General features: G+C 48.6%; 1 protein-coding gene across 2 annotated transcripts in view; it reads right to left on the bottom strand.

Annotated features, from left to right (window-relative positions):
• The window catches only part of PRMT7 (protein arginine methyltransferase 7), a 53457-nt gene that overhangs the window by 7977 nt on the left and 26473 nt on the right, over nt 1-19007 (bottom strand). For both annotated transcript variants that reach the window (XM_011997992.1, XM_011997993.1), the window contains 8 exons: nt 12265-12377; nt 10004-10245; nt 9599-9779; nt 3732-3859; nt 3258-3393; nt 2257-2340; nt 1875-1922; nt 1102-1191 (listed from right to left, as the gene is read on the bottom strand). In XM_011997992.1, the coding sequence (XP_011853382.1) occupies nt 1102-1191; nt 1875-1922; nt 2257-2340; nt 3258-3393; nt 3732-3859; nt 9599-9779; nt 10004-10245; nt 12265-12377 (1022 nt within the window). The remainder of the gene's footprint in view (nt 1-1101; nt 1192-1874; nt 1923-2256; nt 2341-3257; nt 3394-3731; nt 3860-9598; nt 9780-10003; nt 10246-12264; nt 12378-19007) is intronic.

Here is a 19007-nt window from a genome sequence, read left to right as displayed (position 1 = left end):
CTCGGCCTCCCAAAGTGCTGGGATTACAGGCTTGAGCCACCGCGCCCGGCCTAAAGCTGTTATTTAAAAAAAAGACTGGCAGGAAAGATGAAAGATGACAGCTCTGCTTTGGATAAGTCTGGTTTGTGGGATATCCAAGGAAAGGTGACAGGATAGCAGCTGGACATGAGATTTGAATCCACAATTGCAACGAGTGAAGGCCGGCTCTTATGGTCACTGACTCACACATGAGAAGGAACAGGATTACCAGAAAGGATGCAGTAGGGAGAAGTGGGGGACACGGGGAGACTGCCACGGAGCAGCGCGAGGGAAGGACAGCCAGGAAGGTGAGCGGAAAGAGACTTCCCCAGCACAGGAAGAAGTCCCAGGTCACAAGGACAAGCGGGTAGAGTAGATGAAGCCTGCAGGGAGACCATGGGAGTAACGACGAGGTTGCTGGCAGAAGCAGTTTCAGGGCCTGGAAGCCTGACTGCAGCAGGAAGCCATGGACGGGGAGTGAAGACAGGAGTGCGGTGGAGAGGAAAGGACATGCTCTGCTCCTAGGAAAGCTAAGAGAGAGGCTCTATCCTGACAGGAAGGAGCAGAGATGAGGCTGAGCTAAGAGCAGTACAGCCAGGTGTGGTGGCTCACGCCTGTAATCCCAGCACTTTGGGATGCTGAGGCTGGCAGATCGCATGAGCCCAGGAGTTTAAGATCAGCCTGGGCCACATGATGAAACCCTGACTGTACGAAAAATACAAAGATTAGCCGGGCGTAATGGCATATGCCTATAGTCCCAGATTCTCGGGAGAGGTGGGAGGATCGCTTAAGGCTGGAAGGTCAAGGCTGCAGTGAGCCAAGATCGTGCCACTGCACTCCAGCCTGGGCGATAGTGCCGGACCCCGTTTTCAAAAAAAAAAAAAAGAGCAGTGCAACCATCTGCTCACCAGGCAGCTCCATGAAAGCCTCACTACATCCTTGACAGCGGGAGCTCCTAGGAGGTAAGGTTACGTGGAGGACCCGCTGTGAGACCCCAAGGATGGGGTGGGGCCTGGGCTACTTCAGTGCCGTGCCGCCTACCCTAACACAGCCCAGCGCGGCCAGAAGGCTCCCGCTACTCACCTTTCTGCTCTTCAGGTCCTCACTTGTTAATAACTCCGGCCGTTTCTCTATGATGTTAATTTTATCTTCCAAGTGGTTAGCCTTGAAGATCTTAGAAAGAAAATCATGAAATTACTGTATTCATACTATTGTTTTTGTCAGGAAAAAAAATCTCTCCAAGTTGCATTCTCCGCTTTGAATTTTCTGGCAAATAGTTCTGGAGCACCACTTTTATCTGCTTTGTGGAAATTCTCTCCTTGGGGGGCATCCTATAGACCACAGATGAGATCAGGAGCAGAATGTGATGAAAGCAGAAGAAATTTCTCCCGCAGGCGCACACCAGGACTCAGTGCGGGCCTGGAGTTCTGGTGAAGGGGGTTCCCCTTTGGAGAGGAAATGAAACCAGTTACTGGCCAGGGAGAGAAATGACATCTCCCATCAGGCTGTGAGCACCGGCTCCCTCAGCACGGATGTCCCAGAAACACGCCCTACACTCGGTTCTACCGCAACAGCAGCTTTATGTGAAGTGAGGAGAAAAGCCTCAGCTTCAGACACACAACAACAAAGCAGAGTGCGAATGCCCGCCCCTATTTCACTGACAGCCCCCCAGCCTTCCGCCTCTACTTCACTGACAGCCCCCCGGCCTTTGGCTGCTCTCCAGGCAGCAGCCAAGACAACACAGGGGTGCAAGTGAGCTGCCACTCCTTCGTTCCCCCGGGCCAATGCCACTTCAAAGCCATCAACCCAGACCCCACAGGTCCTCTCCTATTTCAGCAACAACAATTCTCACTTACTTTTCTCAACACTTTGTGAGAAGCTGCTGAGCTCTCGACTGTGAATACCTAAAGGGAACACCATGCTATTAGTTGTAAGATATTCACTTAACAGAGAAGAAATTAAAGATTAAAATGCGACAAGACCATCCCAAGGCAGATGACACACCTGAATAACCCTCCCTGCACTCTTTCCCTCCCTGGGGCAGCTTGAGCACCAGCTCAGCAGCCTGACGCCTGCCTGCACGCACAGGCAATAAACCCCAGCCCCTAACCCGAGCATGCTGCACCCACGACAGTGGCCCTTGCAAAGAGCCTTGATCACAGAATTGTGCACCCGGACCACACAACGCCCTAACTCACGAGCCCACCTCAGGAGGCTGACAAGGGTGCACGTCTGTACCTGCTCCACCCCCAGGTGATGGGCCAGCACGGAGAGCAGGCTGCCATCGCTGACACACAGGCACACGCTGTCTGGCTTCAGCACCTGCGGGGAACGGGCACCCTCAGCACAGGGCTTCCTCCAGTTTGCCAGAAGATTCCTGCTGGTAAGCTGTCAGAAATGCATCCCTTCTCACCCCGCTTGCCCAGACCTCAGACCATACCCCTGTGTCCTCACGCAGTAACCACCCCCAGCCTCAAACACGCCCGCCTCGCTCACGTCTCCCCACTTGTCCCCACTGTCAGAAAAGACACTTCTCAACCCAGCCTAGAGGCCCCGCTGAAGGCTGCCCCACGTGCAGGCCACCTCCCAGGCCATGACAACAGGCTTCTTCCCTGTCTGGTGACAGCACAGACAGCTAAGGGCCTCCAAGGCTCGAGGGTTCACAACTGACTTCCCAAAGGCAGGGATGCCTTTCTGGGTGACAGATCCCTCTGAGAGAAACTCAGGATGGCTTGGATCCTCCCCCATCCTCCAAAATGCACACGTGCACACTTATTTCTGTACACACCCCCAAGGGCCTCAAGAGACCCTCCCTCTAAGCCCCATCTATAATCCCCAGGCCGAGTCCCCTGCTACAGGTAGCAAGGAGCAAAGGTTTTCAGGCAGGAGAGTCCCATGATCAGATCTACATTTAGAAAACTGGAGAAATGTGGCAACTCATGAAAAGAGGAGAGGGGTGGCCGAATCCACTGCGACCACCCACAGTAACGACTGTGCCTGACAAGGCGAAGGCATCCAGCAGGAGCCCAGCCAGAGGCTCTCCCAGTATAGCAGAGAGTAGCCCCAGGTCTCCAGCTTTCTGCTGCAGTGCCCGCCCCAGAAGGCGCTCGCTGAAGCCATTCAGAGACAAGAGGACACAGGAAAGAAACTTAGCAAATCATAAGCAGAGTGCTGGGGCTCATGGGACAAACTTCTTTTTCCCTTATCCCCTACAACCAGCCAAGGGGCTGGACACTTACGGTGCTCAGAGCCTGGATGTATCGATTAGTTCTGTCCTGATCATTGATCTCTCCAAACCGAGGCCGGTTCCAGAGCAGGTGAGCCTGGCAGTCGCACACGGGGCGCATCTGGTGGACTCTCTCATTCTTTTCAGGGCTAGACCAGGAGATGAACAGACGTGGGCTATGGGCGCCTCCACAGGTCTCTAGAGGGCATGAATCTGGACACTGGTCTCCAGCTGGCATAAGAAGTTATAGCACCCGCTAATTCCAGACTTTTCCTACGCATCTGCTCTAAACAGATTCCAGCAACCCATGACAGCCTCTCCTGGGTACACACGAATGGACACTGACACATCGGTCACAAATCTTTGTTCTTATATTATTCCGTCCAGACACAAATCAACCCACTGGCGCCTCCAGAGGGTCTGTAAATGGGGAATTTACATACAAGTTTCAGAGGCTCATCCTCCACCCCGACGACGCTCGGCGTACCTGGTCCTCTGCAGGCTGTACCACACGCAGTAGTCATCGTGGTGGGCTACCAGGCAGAGCGCTGAGCCCTGCACCACAGGCTCCTCTTGTGGCAGGAAGTACACACACTGCATCCAGTGGTCCCGCCACTGAAACGGGAAACAGAGTCAGCTGTCAACATGCCGCGGCATGAGCAATGCTTCTAATCCAGGAGCCAAATGCCAGAGAACTGCCAGTTTTCAGGCATCCACAATGTAGACTGCAGCTGGCTATTGTGGCCAAGGAGATAAAGAAACAAACTCTAAACTCAGAGGCCAGTGGCCCAAAAGTTTGTGGGAACCCTGCTGGCTTTAGGAAGACACAATGTGGCCAAGGGCAGCGATCTGCCAGAGTGGCTCAGGGGAGGGGACAAGTGCAGGCTCCAGTCCCCACCCCATCAGAGGAGCACCAAAGCTGTCTCTTCAACACGCAGGGCTGTGCCAAATGTTTCATTTGAAGGAAAAAACGACGGTTTAAACCTCGTGGTTTGAGGGGAACCTTTTCGGAACAGTCCCATGGCGCACACTCCAAAGGCTTTAACATACTCAGAATTTACAGAACAGTCAAATGCAATGCACTACACCTAACTGGATTGTAGACTGAGGAAACAAAAGCTATCAAGGACTTTTGGAAACAGAGAAATTTTATTTTGAACCATATGTTAGATGATACTATGGAACCACTGTTTTTCTTAGGTGTGATCATGTGTTTCGTTTATGTTGTAGACTGTTTTCATTCTTGGGAGATATGTGTTGAGGTATTTAAAAGTAAAGTGTCAGATGTCTGCAACTTATTTTCAAATGATTTTGCAAAAAACTCCGCGAGCGTGTGCGTGTACGTGTGTGTGCGTGTCAGTGTGTGTGTACCGAGAGATGCAGGGAGAGAAGCAGAAGACAAAGACAAGGCAGGTGTGGCAAACGTTAACAACTGGTAAATTTAAATTAATAAAGGGACTACCAGTGTTCATTTTCACTTATTCTGTGGATTGATAATTTTTCAAAATAAAAAGTTGGGAAAATACAAAAAGGTTTTGGCTTATTCTTTGAATTAAATTGAAGTATTTAAATAACCGAAGATTCTAAATTGTGAAACATGGTTGACAATGATCCAGAGTCAATTTTTAATAGGCTGTGCTAGTCCTTACTACAAAGCCCACATACAGGATTTTATCCTAAGAAAACCCAAACAAAAAAAAAAACAAAGAAAAGAGTTATATTCCCATAAAAATGCAAGTCACAGAATTATTTATACCAGCAAAAACTGGAACCCACCCAAATGGCCAGGGCTCAGAACGGGATATAAGCCCTCGTGCAGAACACGGACAGACATCTTAAATGCTGCTGCTGAAGGCCCGGAACAGAGATGAGCACCGACGACACCCACGCATTTGGAGAGGGACCAAAGAAAGGGAGCTATTTTGAGTGAAAGGGAGGACCATGAGTGATATTTTTATTTTATATAATGAGGTTTATTTCTCTCATAATTGTTAAGCTTCTTTTTGAAAAAGGAAGAACTGTCCTAAAAAGTAGATGCCAGCTGGACGCGGTGGCTCATGCCTGTAAATCCAACACTTTGGGAGGCCAAGACTGGCGAATCGCTTGAGGCCAGGCGTATGGGACCAGCCTGGGTAACACACCGGTGACCCCCATTTCTACAAAAAACATGAAATTAGCCAGGCATGGTGGCACATGCCTGTAGTCCCAGTTACTCAGGAGGCTGAGGTGGGAGGATCGCTTGTGCCCAGGAGTTCACAGCTGCAGTGAGCTAAGAGGTGCCACTACAATCCAACCTGAACAATAGAGCAAGACCCTGTCTCTAACGAACAAAAACAGGAGATGCCTGGCTCAACTCTGATGAGACAACTGCCTGCTCATCCTGTTACCTTCAGGAACGAAGAAAAACTTTGCCCTGTGGGACTCCAAGAGCACAGGTAAGGAACGTACCCACCTGCCTGGTCTTGAATTTAACAAAAAGGCAAAGAATGACATTCCCACACACTTAAGACGCCTACTTGAACATAAAAACTAGAAAATGAAAATCTGACCAGATATGTTCTGGAAAAATAAACAGTAACAGGAATAATACAGGTTCTTTTAAACCTTTTATTCATTCCCACACTATGCAAAAGTATGTGAAGAAGACAGGAGAACCCTTTCCCAAGCCCTCCTAGGCTCCCATGGCACTGCCCTGTCATCATGTCCTTCCCATGTTCCCACCACAGGGACCTCCTGGGTCCTAACGCCGAACAGCTGGTGACAGAACCCACTGTGCCAAGGTGGGACAGGCTAAGTATACTTAGGATCAAAGCAGTTTGATGAATTCATGAGGAAGATTCATTAGCAGCTTTCAGATTTCCAATCCAAAAGTCAACGCTGGTAGAGAAACGACACAAGACCCACAGTCAAGAGACCAGGGGCAGGACCCGCTCTAGTGCTCCCGGACACAAGGTCCTGCTCTAATCCCTGGAGCCTGCTGAGTCCCGGGCTGGCTACGGTTGTGGTTACCTGGTTTGTCTACTAAGAGGATTCAAGGAGAAAAAATACATAGTAGTGTTCTGAAGATATGCAAACTAAAAGTACTCACTTTTTTTTTTTGAGACGGAGTTTCACTCTTGTTGCCCAGGCTGGAGTGCAATGGTGCAGTCTCGGCTTACTGCAACCTCCACCTCCCGGGTTCAAGCGATTCTCCTGCCTCAGCCTCCCAAGTAGCTGGAATTATAGGTGCCTGTCACCATGCCCAACTAAGTTTTTTGTATTTTTAGTACAGACGGGGTTTCACCATGTTGGCCAGGCTGGTCTTGAACTCCTGACCTCAGATGATCCACCCACCTTGACCTCCCAAAGTGCTGAGATTACAGGAGCAAGCCACCGGCCAAAAGTCCTAACATTTTAACACTATTCTCACGCTAATTCTGCAACACAGTCTTAGGAAGAATGTGGTGCAGTGCCAATCTCAACTCTGTGGGTGAATTCAGAGTGATACACACATACAGCCTGCAGAGGGAAGCTGGCACACCCTGGCTGGACGCATGCCCTGGCTGGACACATACCCACCTGAGGCCAGGCACCTGGAAGGTGGAGGGGAGACTAAGAAGCTCACATACTTCTAAAGCTCACATACTTCTTAGTCTCACATGCTGCTGTCGGTACGGGTACGCTGATTGACAGCAATCCCCCAGCAGTCATGACCCTTCCGCCTACACAGTAATTCTGGGAATGGGGTAGGGGAAGCTGCTAAAGCCTTCCAGGAAGTCAATGTTGTGGCCACCTAGAACCAGCAGGTGGGCATTTAAAACAAAGCCAGCGGTTAAGGCCAGGCAGGCTGGACCATGAACAAAGGATGGTGCCTAAGGCGCTCCTGGGTAGAGACAGGTTCTATTTCTTGGCCCTGAAACCAAAACTGCCTTTGCAAAAAACAGTGAGAGAATTATGACAGTGAAAGAGATCTCAACTAACCAACCCCATCTCGCTTTAACGTCCAAACTGCCCTTAATCATTCCTGGGTCTGGGCCAAGCTAACTTTGGGAGACATTTGGTTAATAGTTTATTTTTTATTCGTCTCACTCTGCCACCCAGGTATGAGTGCAGTGGCATGATCTCAGCTCACTTCAACCTCCCATCTCATGGGTTCAAGCAATTCTCCTGCCTCAGCCCCCTGAGTAGCTGGGATTATAGCCACGCACCACCACATCTGGCTAATTTTTGTATTTTTAGTAGAAGTGGGGTTTCTCCATGTTGGTCAGGATGGTCTCGAACTCCTGACATCAAATGATCCACCCACCTGGGCCTCCCAAAGTGTTGGGATTACAGGCGTCAGCCACCAAGCCCAGTCGATTAATACTTTAAATGATAACCGCCCTTCCCCAAAATTAAACTAAAACTTAATCTTTCAGATCATCAGGTTACGAGGATGAGAGGAGGTTGAATTCCACTAGGGTGAAGCCATTATTAGGTCACAAGATCTGCAACCTTCCCTGACTCCTCCTGCAGATACCACCACCCTTGTAGAACCTAAGATTGACCCTTTGAAATGTCTTTTTGGGTTTTTACATTTCTGTCTGATGACTCCACCCAGAAGTGGACTCCTTGGCCTTCCAAACTGTCCTTGAAAAACCCTAGCCTGGGCCGGGCGCGGTGGCTTACACCTGTAATCCCAGGACCTTGGGAGGCTGGGCGGTGCGGATCACCTGAGGTCAGGAGCTTGAGACCAGCCTGGCCAACATGGAGAAACCCCATCTCTACTAAAAATACAAAATCAGGCAGGCGTGGTGGCGCATGCCTGTAATCCCAGCTACTTGGAAGGCTGAGGCAGGAGAATCGCTTGAACCCAGGAGGTGGAGGTTGCAGTGAGCTGAGATCACGCGACTGCACTCCAGCCTGGGCAACAAGAACGAAACTCCGTCTCAAAACAAACAAAAAACTCTAGCCTGTGAATTTTCAGGGAGACTGATTTGAGTAATAACTCTGTCTTCCACGTGGTGTGGCTGGCTTCATGTCAGTTAAACTCTTTATTGCAAAGCCATGGTGTCAGCGAATTGGTTTTGTCTAACGGTGGGTGGGAAGAACCCATCAGGCAATGATGACAAATCTTTCCCACTTTCTTCTCCTTTGAGTGTGAGAGGGAGGGAGGGTGGATGGGGGTGTAAATAACACAAGCACATAACAGAAAATTCAAAAGATATACAAGGACGCATAGTGAAAAATATGTTTCCTTTCTACCCCTAACCTCCAGTCCCCATTCCCAGATGCAGTCAGTTTTACCAATTTCTGGGAATTCTTCCAAAGATATCCTTATATGTACACCAGACAACTATCCACTCATAAACACACATATTCCTAATTTTACCAACACCAGTGCTACCACACGACACACCATTCTGCACCTTTATTTTTGTGTCAGGTAATAATCCACCCTGAAGCTTGTCCCACATCAGTGCACAGAGAGCTACCTCACCCACTGAAAGGATAACGGACTTGATCCCTGCTAGTGGCCTTTAGGTTGGCCTTTTTCTACTAAACCAGGGCTGGACACAACTATTCTGCACAGACGCAAATCCAGCCACAGCCCCACGTCTGGAAGCAGCATTGCTTTCTACCTGAGACATTCTGACGACTGGCTTTCCTGCTTTTTCCCTGAGCTTCACCAACAGTGTGCTTGCAAACTGTTTAAACTTTATTCACTAATAGGTGAAAATGATATATCATTGCAGTTGAAAGCTGCATTTCTCTCTTTTTTTTTTTTAGAGACAGAGTCTCATCTTATTGCCCAGGCTGGAGTGCAGTAATGCAATCACGACTCACTGCAGCCTCGACTTTCTGGGTTCAAGCAATCCTCCTGTCTCAGTCTCCTGAGAGGCTGGGAGCACAGGTGCTGTGAACAGCTAATACTGCATTTCTCTTATTATGAGGGAGAGTGGGCAACTATCGCCGTCATCTCTATTTCCTTTTCTGTCTTTCATGCCCTCTGCCTACTTTCTATCGGGGTGGAGAAAGTAGATTTTGAGGCCACAGAAGGTGAGGCCGTAGTTCTCTATTCCAAGCTGATGGGAGCCCCCTGGGATTACTCAGAGGCTGAGCGGTGGTATCTAAGGAGAGCTGCATCATGATGAGGGGGAGAGAACAGCCAACTTCTCTGTTGCCCACTGTGTCCATGGGTGCTGACCATAAGCTCACCCTGGAAAGGCTACCTCACTACAGCTAGCCTATGCTTGCGTTTTAAAAACTTTTGTCTTTGATTCTGACACAGTCCTCCTGTCTCTAAATTCTCATGGGTCTAAGGTCCAACTGCTACTTTCCCATGAACAGCAGTGGACAAGTTTCCTGACAGGGCACATGCTCAGCTGCTCTTACCTGCATCTCCTCTGGGTCTGAGTGTGCCCAGAAGGGGGCCGTGGTGCACCTGATCTTCCCCTCAGGGTCCATTTCAATGTCCCACCACGAGAGAACCACCTGAGCTCGGCCAGATGTCAGAGGTTCAAATTGCCTGCTATGGCAGGCTGCTGAGCTACTGACTTGCTTGCTGAAGTCTATGCTGAGGAATAATATTCAAGAATGTAAGCAGAGTTTAACCTCACACACTCCCATTTTTTAAGCTTTTACAGTGACCTCACTGGCAATGACATTTGGCTGCAAAGACTCTTGCCTTCGAGGCAGGTGACAGCAGCTAGGTTTCCTTCCCACGCAAAAAGAACTTCCTAAGACCCAACTCCCATCAAATGTCTTAAAGTGCCATCACCTATGGTGGCTCCTTGGTACCTGAACATGGGCAGCACATCGCTGAGGACTGTAAAGTCGGCTGGTGACACCTGGTTCAGCTGAATGTCACAGACAGAGGGTGCGCCAGGGCAGTTCTCCAGGTCCACAGGAGGGACGATGACCTGCTCTCCAAGGCTGGTCTGCAGGTGGATGGGAAACAGCTTGTTCCACGACCACATCCTCCTGGACTCCACCAGCTGTGCATAGATGGTGGCTCTGTGGGGCACGGCCTCACAATTTTCCTAAGTTTGTATTAAAAAACAAAACCAAACAAAAATCAGGTGCTCAGACCCACAGTAATTCCCACTGATCAAAAGAGGTTTATTCCTTAACATGAGGTTGGTTCAGTAATGCCCAACACCTTATACTATTAGAATAGTGAACTGTTTTCAGCCCTATGCCCTTGGAAAAGGGAAAAAAAAAGGTACTAGATTTCAAAAAGAATACACACTGTGCCTAAAATGACTTATGTCAGCTAAGTTCCTGGCTACCTGGCATTCTTAAATGCTTTAAGTCCTGCTGCTGGCCAGTGATCCTGGCTCTGGGCTCAGCATCCCTTCAGTGCCGCTCTTGCACAGCACCAAAACAAGAGCCTCCTTGTGGCAAAGCCCTATGGACCATGGTGCCCACTCAGCTGCCCAGCCTTCTGGCACTACTGGGCATTGCTGTGCACTCAGCCCCCATGGCTGTGGCTCTCGCTCCTTGTCCAGCTTTCCTCCTAGCTCATGCATCCACTCCACATCCTCCATGCACCAGACAACAGGGATTCGACAAGAGCACACTCACAGCTGCTACCCACGTGGCTTTCACCGCATGACACCACTAGCCTCTTGGACCAAATGATTCTCTGCTGTGGGGGTTGCTCCGGACATGGTAAAAGGTTAGCAGCACAAATGGCCTCCCCGTGAGGCGTCTCCCAACCTTGGTCTGGTAGAGAAATGCCACTCTAACTGGACTCGCTCCCGCCTCCTTCCCCAGGGTGTCCTTCCTTTGCCCCACCTCACAAGGGGACTCCCTGGTCTGGACCTTCTCCCTCCACACTCTCCAGTGACCTCAACCACGCCCTCTTCACTGACTAAATCCATGCATCTCTGGGCTTCTTGGGTCTCTCTACTTGGCTGACTTTTAGAGAGCTCAAACTGTCTAAACCATTTAAGAATCGCCCTTGGCCGGGCGCGGTGGCTCAAGCCTGTAATCCCAGCACTTTGGGAGGCCGAGACGGGCGGATCACGAGGTCAGGAGATCGAGACCATCCTGGCTAACACGGTGAAACCCCGTCTCTATTAAGAAATACAAAAAACTAGCCGGGTGAGGTGGCGGGCGCCTGTAGTCCCAGCTACTCGGGAGGCTGAGGCCGGAGAATGGCGTGAACCCGGGAGGCGGAGCTTGCAGTGAGCTGAGATCCGGCCACTGCACTCCAGCCTGGGCGACAGAGCGAGACTCCGTCTCAAAAAAAAAAAAAAAAAGAATCGCCCTCACCACTTTCCAACCTTCCCAAGGCTACCCCTCTTCCTGTGCTCTGAGGTGCCCAAACCCTGGCATCAATACCTCTACATCTAAGGGACCACCAACTCCTGGGACCACCCATCAGGCCCTTGGCTGAGGCCCACTGCACCACAGCGTCTGGATGACTCCACAGCCTTTTAACCCACCCGCAACCTCCAGCTCCATACCCCAACTGCCCTGCACATGTCTGCCTGCATAAATCTGCTATCAATCCTCTGCTTCAAATCCTCCTACGACGCCACCCCACCTTCTAGATGACAGCTACCCTCTGGGCATGGCCCCCAAGCCCCGCTCCATCTAGCCCCTGCCCAGCTCTCTAACCTCAGTTGCTAAGCCCATCTCTCCTGCCTCCCACACAGCACAAAATCCGAAGCAGGCTCCGGAGCCACCGCACCGATTCAGCCTCACGTCTAGCGCATGCTGCTCTCCTCTACCAGAAATATTCCATCTGCCAGGCCAACACCCGACCACTTCTCAGGATTGACAGCTCAAGCATCGCCTTCCGGAGAATATTTGCTGAACTGAACTGAATTTGAAGATAGTTTCTGGCTTTTCAACTCTAACCTATTAAGATTTGGCATTCAAGGGACATGAAAATCACAAGTGAGGAGAACCACAGCTCCCCAGGAATAGAGGGGTGTCCCAGGTGCATGAGAGGTGCTGAGAGCTTGGACTGTGTGGAACACGGTGCATGAGTGAGTGCTGTGTGAGCTGGCTGAGACCAGACACGTCTGAGGAAGCCCTCTGTCCACTACCTCCACGAGATGCCTGTGTGCGTGCTCATAGGAGGGCAGCGCCCCCTCCCCGATCAGCTCTGTGTCAAACAACTCTGTGACCAGGATGTTGGCACGGCACGGCATGTCACCCTCTGAAAAACATAAGAAAACAGAGTCGGACGTAAGCAACAGACTAGGAAAAATATTTACAGCAAATATGGGAAAAATAAGTGGTTAAGGGGTCATCACACTAAAAGCACACACACATGCTGAGGTATTCAGAAGCGTCAGGATGTCTGCGACTGATTTGCCAATGGTTCAGCAAAGAAAAAAAAATCCATATGTAAAATGTATGACAAAATGCTAACTGCTAAATCTAGGGTAAGGGATCATGAGTGTTTACTGTACCGCTCTTTCACCTATTCTGTATGTTTAATATTGGGAGGGAGACCTGGAAAAAATGATAAGAAAACTAAAAATACCCAATGGATTGCTTGAGCTCAGGAGTTTGCAATCAGCCTGGGCAACATGACGAAACCCCATTTCCACAAAAGATACAAAAATTGGCCAGGCGCGGTGGCTCACACCTGTAATCCTAGCACTTTGGGAGGCCAAGGCACGAGGATCATTTGAGGCCAGGAGTTCAAGACCAGCTTGGCCATCATGGCGAAACTCCATCTCTACCAAAAATACAAAAATTAGCCAGGTGTGGTGGCACACGCCACTCCAGCTACCCAGGAGGCTAAGGCATAAGAATCACTTGAACCTGGGAGGCAGAGGTTGCAGTGAGCCAAGATCGTGCCACTGTACTTCAGCCTGGGCGACAGAGTGAGACTCTGTCTCAAAGAAAAAAAGAAAAAAATACACACACAAAAAGAAACCAGGTAAAAATATAAACATACAATTCAAAACAGAAATCAAACATACGGAAATTTTTTCATCCCTATTAGCAATTAGAGAGATATAAATTAACAAACTATTAACCACTAAATTAGAAAAATTATTTGAAAAGCAAAAACCAAATGCTGGTACTTCAAATACTTTTAGGTTGCAGGGAGACGGAGGGAAAGCCAAAGCAAGACAGCAAGGTTCTTTGATGATCTTCCAGCTACTGTGAGTACAGCTCTGGCAGCCAAAACTGAGATCCATGACTTAGAATCCCCAGATCACTATGGTAAATCCCCTTAATGAACTTAGCGCCTTGTCACCAAACAATCTCTTAAATAACAGTTGTTTTAGGACAGTAGGATTTTAGAGGAGGGTAGGATTTGGGAGGGTTCTTCTGTTAACTGTTTTCTAAATCTCAGTAACGTACTGCTACTTCTACAATTATAATTTTTAATGAGCCAAGAGCCAAAACAGACTTTGGAAGGGGCTATTCATCAGGGAGAATTAACTGTAAACACTTTTAATGCCTCATGAATTATAATCTGACAAAGCCCACTCATCTCCCCTGAACAGAGCACAAGTCTCACAGATGACACAAGAAAAAGAGAAACATGAAAGCAGCTGACGGGGGCCAGGCACGGTGGCTCCCGCCTGTAATCCCAGCACTTTGGGAGGTCGAGATGGGCAGATCACCTGAGGTCAGAAGTTTGAAACCAGCCTGGCCAACATGGTGAAACGCTGTCTCTACTAAAAATACAAAAATTAACCAGGCGTGGTGATGGGTGCCTATAATCCTAGCTACTTGAGAGGCTGAGGCAGGAGAATCACTTCAACTCGGGAGGCAGAGGTTGCGGTACGCTGAGATTGCGCCATTGCACTCTAATCTGGGCCAAAGTGAGACTCCATTTCAAAAAAAAAAAAAAAAAAAAGAAATAAGCTGATAGAAGAGCACAACAGAGACAGTGTGAACCTCGAGCTCGAGGCTGGAGCCTGGCCTGGATCTCACTTCCCATCCCTGAGCCCTTAGTTCTGACCATCAGTTGCCTCACCAGTAAAGTGGGTGAATGGGCTGTCTCATGTGGTGGTGGTTGGGATGATGAAGATTAAAAAAAACACGCACACTTCCTATGAAGCTCACCTGTGCTCCATGACAGTATCAGTGGAGGAGCTTAAGAAAAAACTTCTGTCTTCTGCCACTGAGACCACCCTCCCGAGTAGCCCTGCCCATCCTCTCTGATGTCATGCCAAACTCTAACTGGAATACACTGTCCAAAACTCATCCAACCCACCCCACCTAACACACCTGCTCCTCCCTCCAGGGTTTCTGCCTCAATGAGTCACACAGTCCAGGAACCAAAGCATCATTTACTAGCTCCAGGACAGCAGGACCGCTGACTGCCTGTCCACTACTGTACCCCAGTGCCCACAACAAGGTCTAGTGCCCCGTAAGTGAACACACACTAGATAAATTCTTGATTTCTGTCACCCTACAACCCACTGATCACCTACTCTGCCAATTTTATCTCCTAAATGTTTAAACCAATTACATAACTTAAAATGCTTTACAGTCCAAATTGTTTCATTAAAATAAAAATCAAGAGCCAGGCACAGTGACTCACACCCATAATTCCAGCAGTTTGAGGCCAAGGTGGGCAGATCACTTGAGGCCAGGAGTTCAATACCAGCCTGGCCAATGTGGTGAAAACTTGTCTCTACTAAAAATACAAAAATTAGCCAGGTGTGGCAGCACATGCCTGTAGTCCCAGCTACTCAGGAGACTGAGGCATGAGAATTGCCTGAACCCAGGAGGCAGAAGCTGTACTGAGCTGAGACTGCCCCACCACACTCCATCTTGGGCAATACAGTGAGACTGTCTCAAGAAGCGGGTAGCCACCCCAGGAGCTTCCTAAGCCCTTACCAAATGAACGAAACAGACGGATGAACACACGCTGCTCCCTGGGTTGGCTCTCCGCAAGCCTCAGCACGTAATCCAGCTCTGGGGAACAGGACACTTCAGATGCCACTTTTAAAAAGGGCTGAGAGCAGAACCTTGGAAAGCACACATTTGGAGCAGAAAGAAAACAACACAGGAGAACCAAGATGAAGAGATGTCACTAAGGTCCAGGCAGTTTCAAGAAGGAAGGAATGGCAGAAGTACCAAAGCCACAGTGATTAGAGAGGAAAAGCAGAGGAAAGGCCACCCAACCTGGCAATGAGGAAGTCACTTATCACGCTACAGGATCGGAAACAAAGTCGCATTTACAAGGGATTATGGATGAAGCACGACTGACGATCTACTCACTTAACAAAAATAACTGAACTCCTTTACATGACAGGCCCTGAGCAAATAACAGAATGGAATAGTTAATACAACCCACGCAGTGCATGACCTCAGGATGCCTCAGCTGGGTGGGGTACAGACATTAAATACATAACTACATAATGATTTAATGATTGCAGTGGTAAGTGTTATGAAGAAAAAGTATTAAGAAATTGGCCACGCGTGGTGGTCCACGCCTGTAATCCCAGCATTTTGGGAGGCTGAAGCAGGCGGATTGCTTGAGGTCAGGAGTTCAAGACCAGCCTGGCCAACACAATGAAACCCCATCTCTACTAAAAATACAAAAATTAGCCGGGTGGTGGTGCATGCCTGTAATATCAGCTACCTAGGAGGCTGAGGTGGAAGGATCACTCGAATCCAGGAGGTGGAGGTTGCAGTGAGCCAAGGTCATGCCACTGTACTCCAGCCTGGGCAACAGAGCCACTCCGTTTAAAAAAAAAAAAATTTTTTTTTTTTTTTTAAATAAGAAATCATATGTGAGGTCTGGCCTAAGCAGAGGTGCATGTGAACAATGCTGCCTGGAGGCAGAGTCAGCACACTGCACGGCCAACCTTGCCGTCAAAATGGATGGATTTTCAAGAATAAATGATCTCGGCAGATGCAGTGGCTCCCATCTGTAATCCCAGCACTTTGGGAGGCTGACGCAGGAGGAATGCTCGAAGCCTGGCGCTCAAGACCAGCCTGGGCAACAAAGCGAGACCTAGTTTTTCTTTTCTTTTTCTTTTTTTTTTTTTTTGAGACAGAGTTTCGCTCTTGTTGCCCAGGCTGGAGTGCCGTAGCGCAATCTCGGCTTACCGCAACCTTTGCCTCCCAGATTCAAGCAATTCTGCTGCCTCAGCCTCCCGAGTAGCTGGGATTACAGGCATGCGCCACCAGCCTGGCTAATTTTGTATTTTTAGTAGAGACAGGGTTTCTCCATGTTGGTCAGGCTGGTTGCGAACTCCCAACCTCAGGTGATCTGCCTGCCTTGGCCTCCCAAAGTGCTGGGATTACAGGCATGAGCCACCACACCCAGCTACAAGACTTAGTTTCTAATAAAAATTTTAAAAAAACAAAAAAAACTAGTTGGGTGTAGTGGCACCTGCCTGTGGTCCCAGCTACTCAGGAGGCTGAGGCAGGAGGATCACTTGAGCCCAGGAAGTCGACGCTGCAGTGAGCTGTGTTCACAGCACCACACTCCAGCCTAGGCAACAAAGTGAGACTGTCTCAAAAAAATATAAACCAATCTCCACTCTTGCCATCGTGGAGTAAGTGGGATCAGGCTTACCCTCCTGCTGTTATCAACTAGAAAACTGGGCAACATGTAAGAAACAAGTGTTTTCAGATGTTGAGCAAGAGGCAACACAGTTTGCTCCCTAAGAAGGGAAACAAACCAAGTAACCCTTACCCTGCTCTGGCTATCAGCCAGGAGACCCTTTCCAGACCACAGTACAGGGTAAGAGGTCACGCAGAGCACGGCAGTCTTGCTGAGTTAGACAGGAAATAAGTTCAGGGAATGGAAGCAGCTGGAACTTGCCAGGCAGAGAATCAGAGAGGAAGTTACACAGAAAAAAAGCCTTCAGAATGCTGCACAGGGGTCCTCTAGGGTCTGTGTTAATACATTCACACACACAGAGGGTAACACTCTGTAAAGCCGAGCAAAGGGTGCATGAGCGATAACAATCTCCAGAACTCTCAGAGGCCTGGGAAACATTCAAGTTCTGATCAGTCAGACAACGGAATCCCTGCTGAACACCTAGGAGCTCTCAGGAGACACCCCAGAAAGGTTGCAGTAACTGTCTGGCTAAATAGCCTTAGAGCAGTGGTTCTCAACAGGTGATAATTTTACACACTCGAGACCAAGGAAGACATGTGGCAATCTGGAGACATCTTTAGTTGGCAAGAATGGTGGGAGGAGGGAGTGCTACTGACATCCACTGGAAAGAGGCCAGGGATGCTGCAAACCACCTACAATGCAAAGGACAGGGTCCACAACAAAGAATTATCAAAATGTCACTTAGTTGGAGAATGCCAAAATGTCACAACGCTATTGTTGAAAAGGCCTAACTTAAAGCTACTCTAACCCTGCCCCAAAGAAAGCTTAAACAAGCCCTGAAAGGATCAATCTGAACTGCAAGTAACCCAACTGCATGCCAAAGTTTAAAAAGCAAAAACAAAGTCTAGAACTCAACAATGGGGAAATCCCAGTAGCCACAGCATCCAAACAAAAATGATTAGACATGTGAAGAAGGAAAATGTGACCCAGAACAGGGATAAAAATGAGTCAAGAGAACAAACCCAGAAAAAATAAAGATGGTGGGAAGAGAAGATAAGGATGTTCGAAAAGCTAAAATAAATGTGCTTACAGGAAACTATGAACATGAGAAAAAATGGAAGTTATGAAAAATAATCAAGTGGAACTTTCAGAGATAAAAAATACAACATCAAAAATGAGACCAGGCACAGCAGTTCACACCTACAATTCTAGGACTTTGGAAGGTGGGAGAATTGCTTGAGCCCAGGAGTTTGAGACCAGCTTAGACAACAAACTGAGATCCCATCTCTACCAAAAAAAATTTTTTTAGGCTAACCAGGCATGGTGGCATGAGCCTGTGGTCCCAGCTACACAGGAGGCTGAAGCAGGAGGACTGCTTGAGCCCAGGAGGTCAAGGCTGCAATGAGCTGTGCTCACACCTCTGCACTCCAGCCTGGGGGACAGGTCAAGACCCTGTCTCCAAAAAAAAAAAAAGAAAGAAAGAAAGAGAAATGAAGAGTTTACTAGATATACTTAACATTAACAGCATATTAGACACTGCAAAAAAAAAGATCAGTGAATCTAAAGTCCTATCTAAGAAATCCCTGTCCATCAACAGGTGGAGGGATAAACAAGCTATGGTTCATCTAATAAACTGCTGCTCGGTAATACAAAAGAACAAAACCCCAAGACACGAACGGTCTGGAAGAGCCTTATCAGCATCACGCTATATAAAAGAGAACACACACACAAGAGTCCACACTTCTATGATTCCACTTCCTTGAAATCCTAGAGAAGCAAATCTAATCTACAATGAAGAAGTCTATGAGTGGATGCCTAGGACCAGGATATGGGGGGACTGACTAGAAAGGCTCATGAAGAATCTCTTTGAGCACGATGGAGATATTCTATTACCTTAATCATGGTGGTGGTGGTGGTTACAAGTGTGTTTATATTTGTCGAAACTCATCAAACTAATGAAAATGGATATTCATTTAATGTAAATCATACTTCAATAATGTTGATTGTAAATGGAATGACTTGTAAACTTGTTTGTATGTTTTAAAGATAAAAAAGGCCGGGCGCGGTGGTTCACATCTGTAACCCCAGCACCTTCAGAGGCCAAGGCAGGCGGGTCACCTGAGGTCGGGAGTTTGAGACTAGCCTGGCCAACATGGTGAAACCTCGTCTCCACTAAAAATACAAAAATTAGCTGGGCATGGTGGTATATCCCAGCTACTCGGGAGGCTGAGGCAGGAGAATCGCCTGAACATGGGAGACAGAGGTTGCAGTGAGCTGAGATCCTGCCATTGTACTCCA

The sequence above is a fragment of the Mandrillus leucophaeus genome, unplaced genomic scaffold (assembly GCF_000951045.1).
Source record: "Mandrillus leucophaeus isolate KB7577 unplaced genomic scaffold, Mleu.le_1.0 Scaffold551, whole genome shotgun sequence".
NCBI lineage: Eukaryota > Metazoa > Chordata > Mammalia > Primates > Cercopithecidae > Mandrillus > Mandrillus leucophaeus.
The sequence above is the reverse complement of the archived record's forward strand: the minus strand, read 5'-3'. Positions and strand labels throughout refer to the sequence as shown.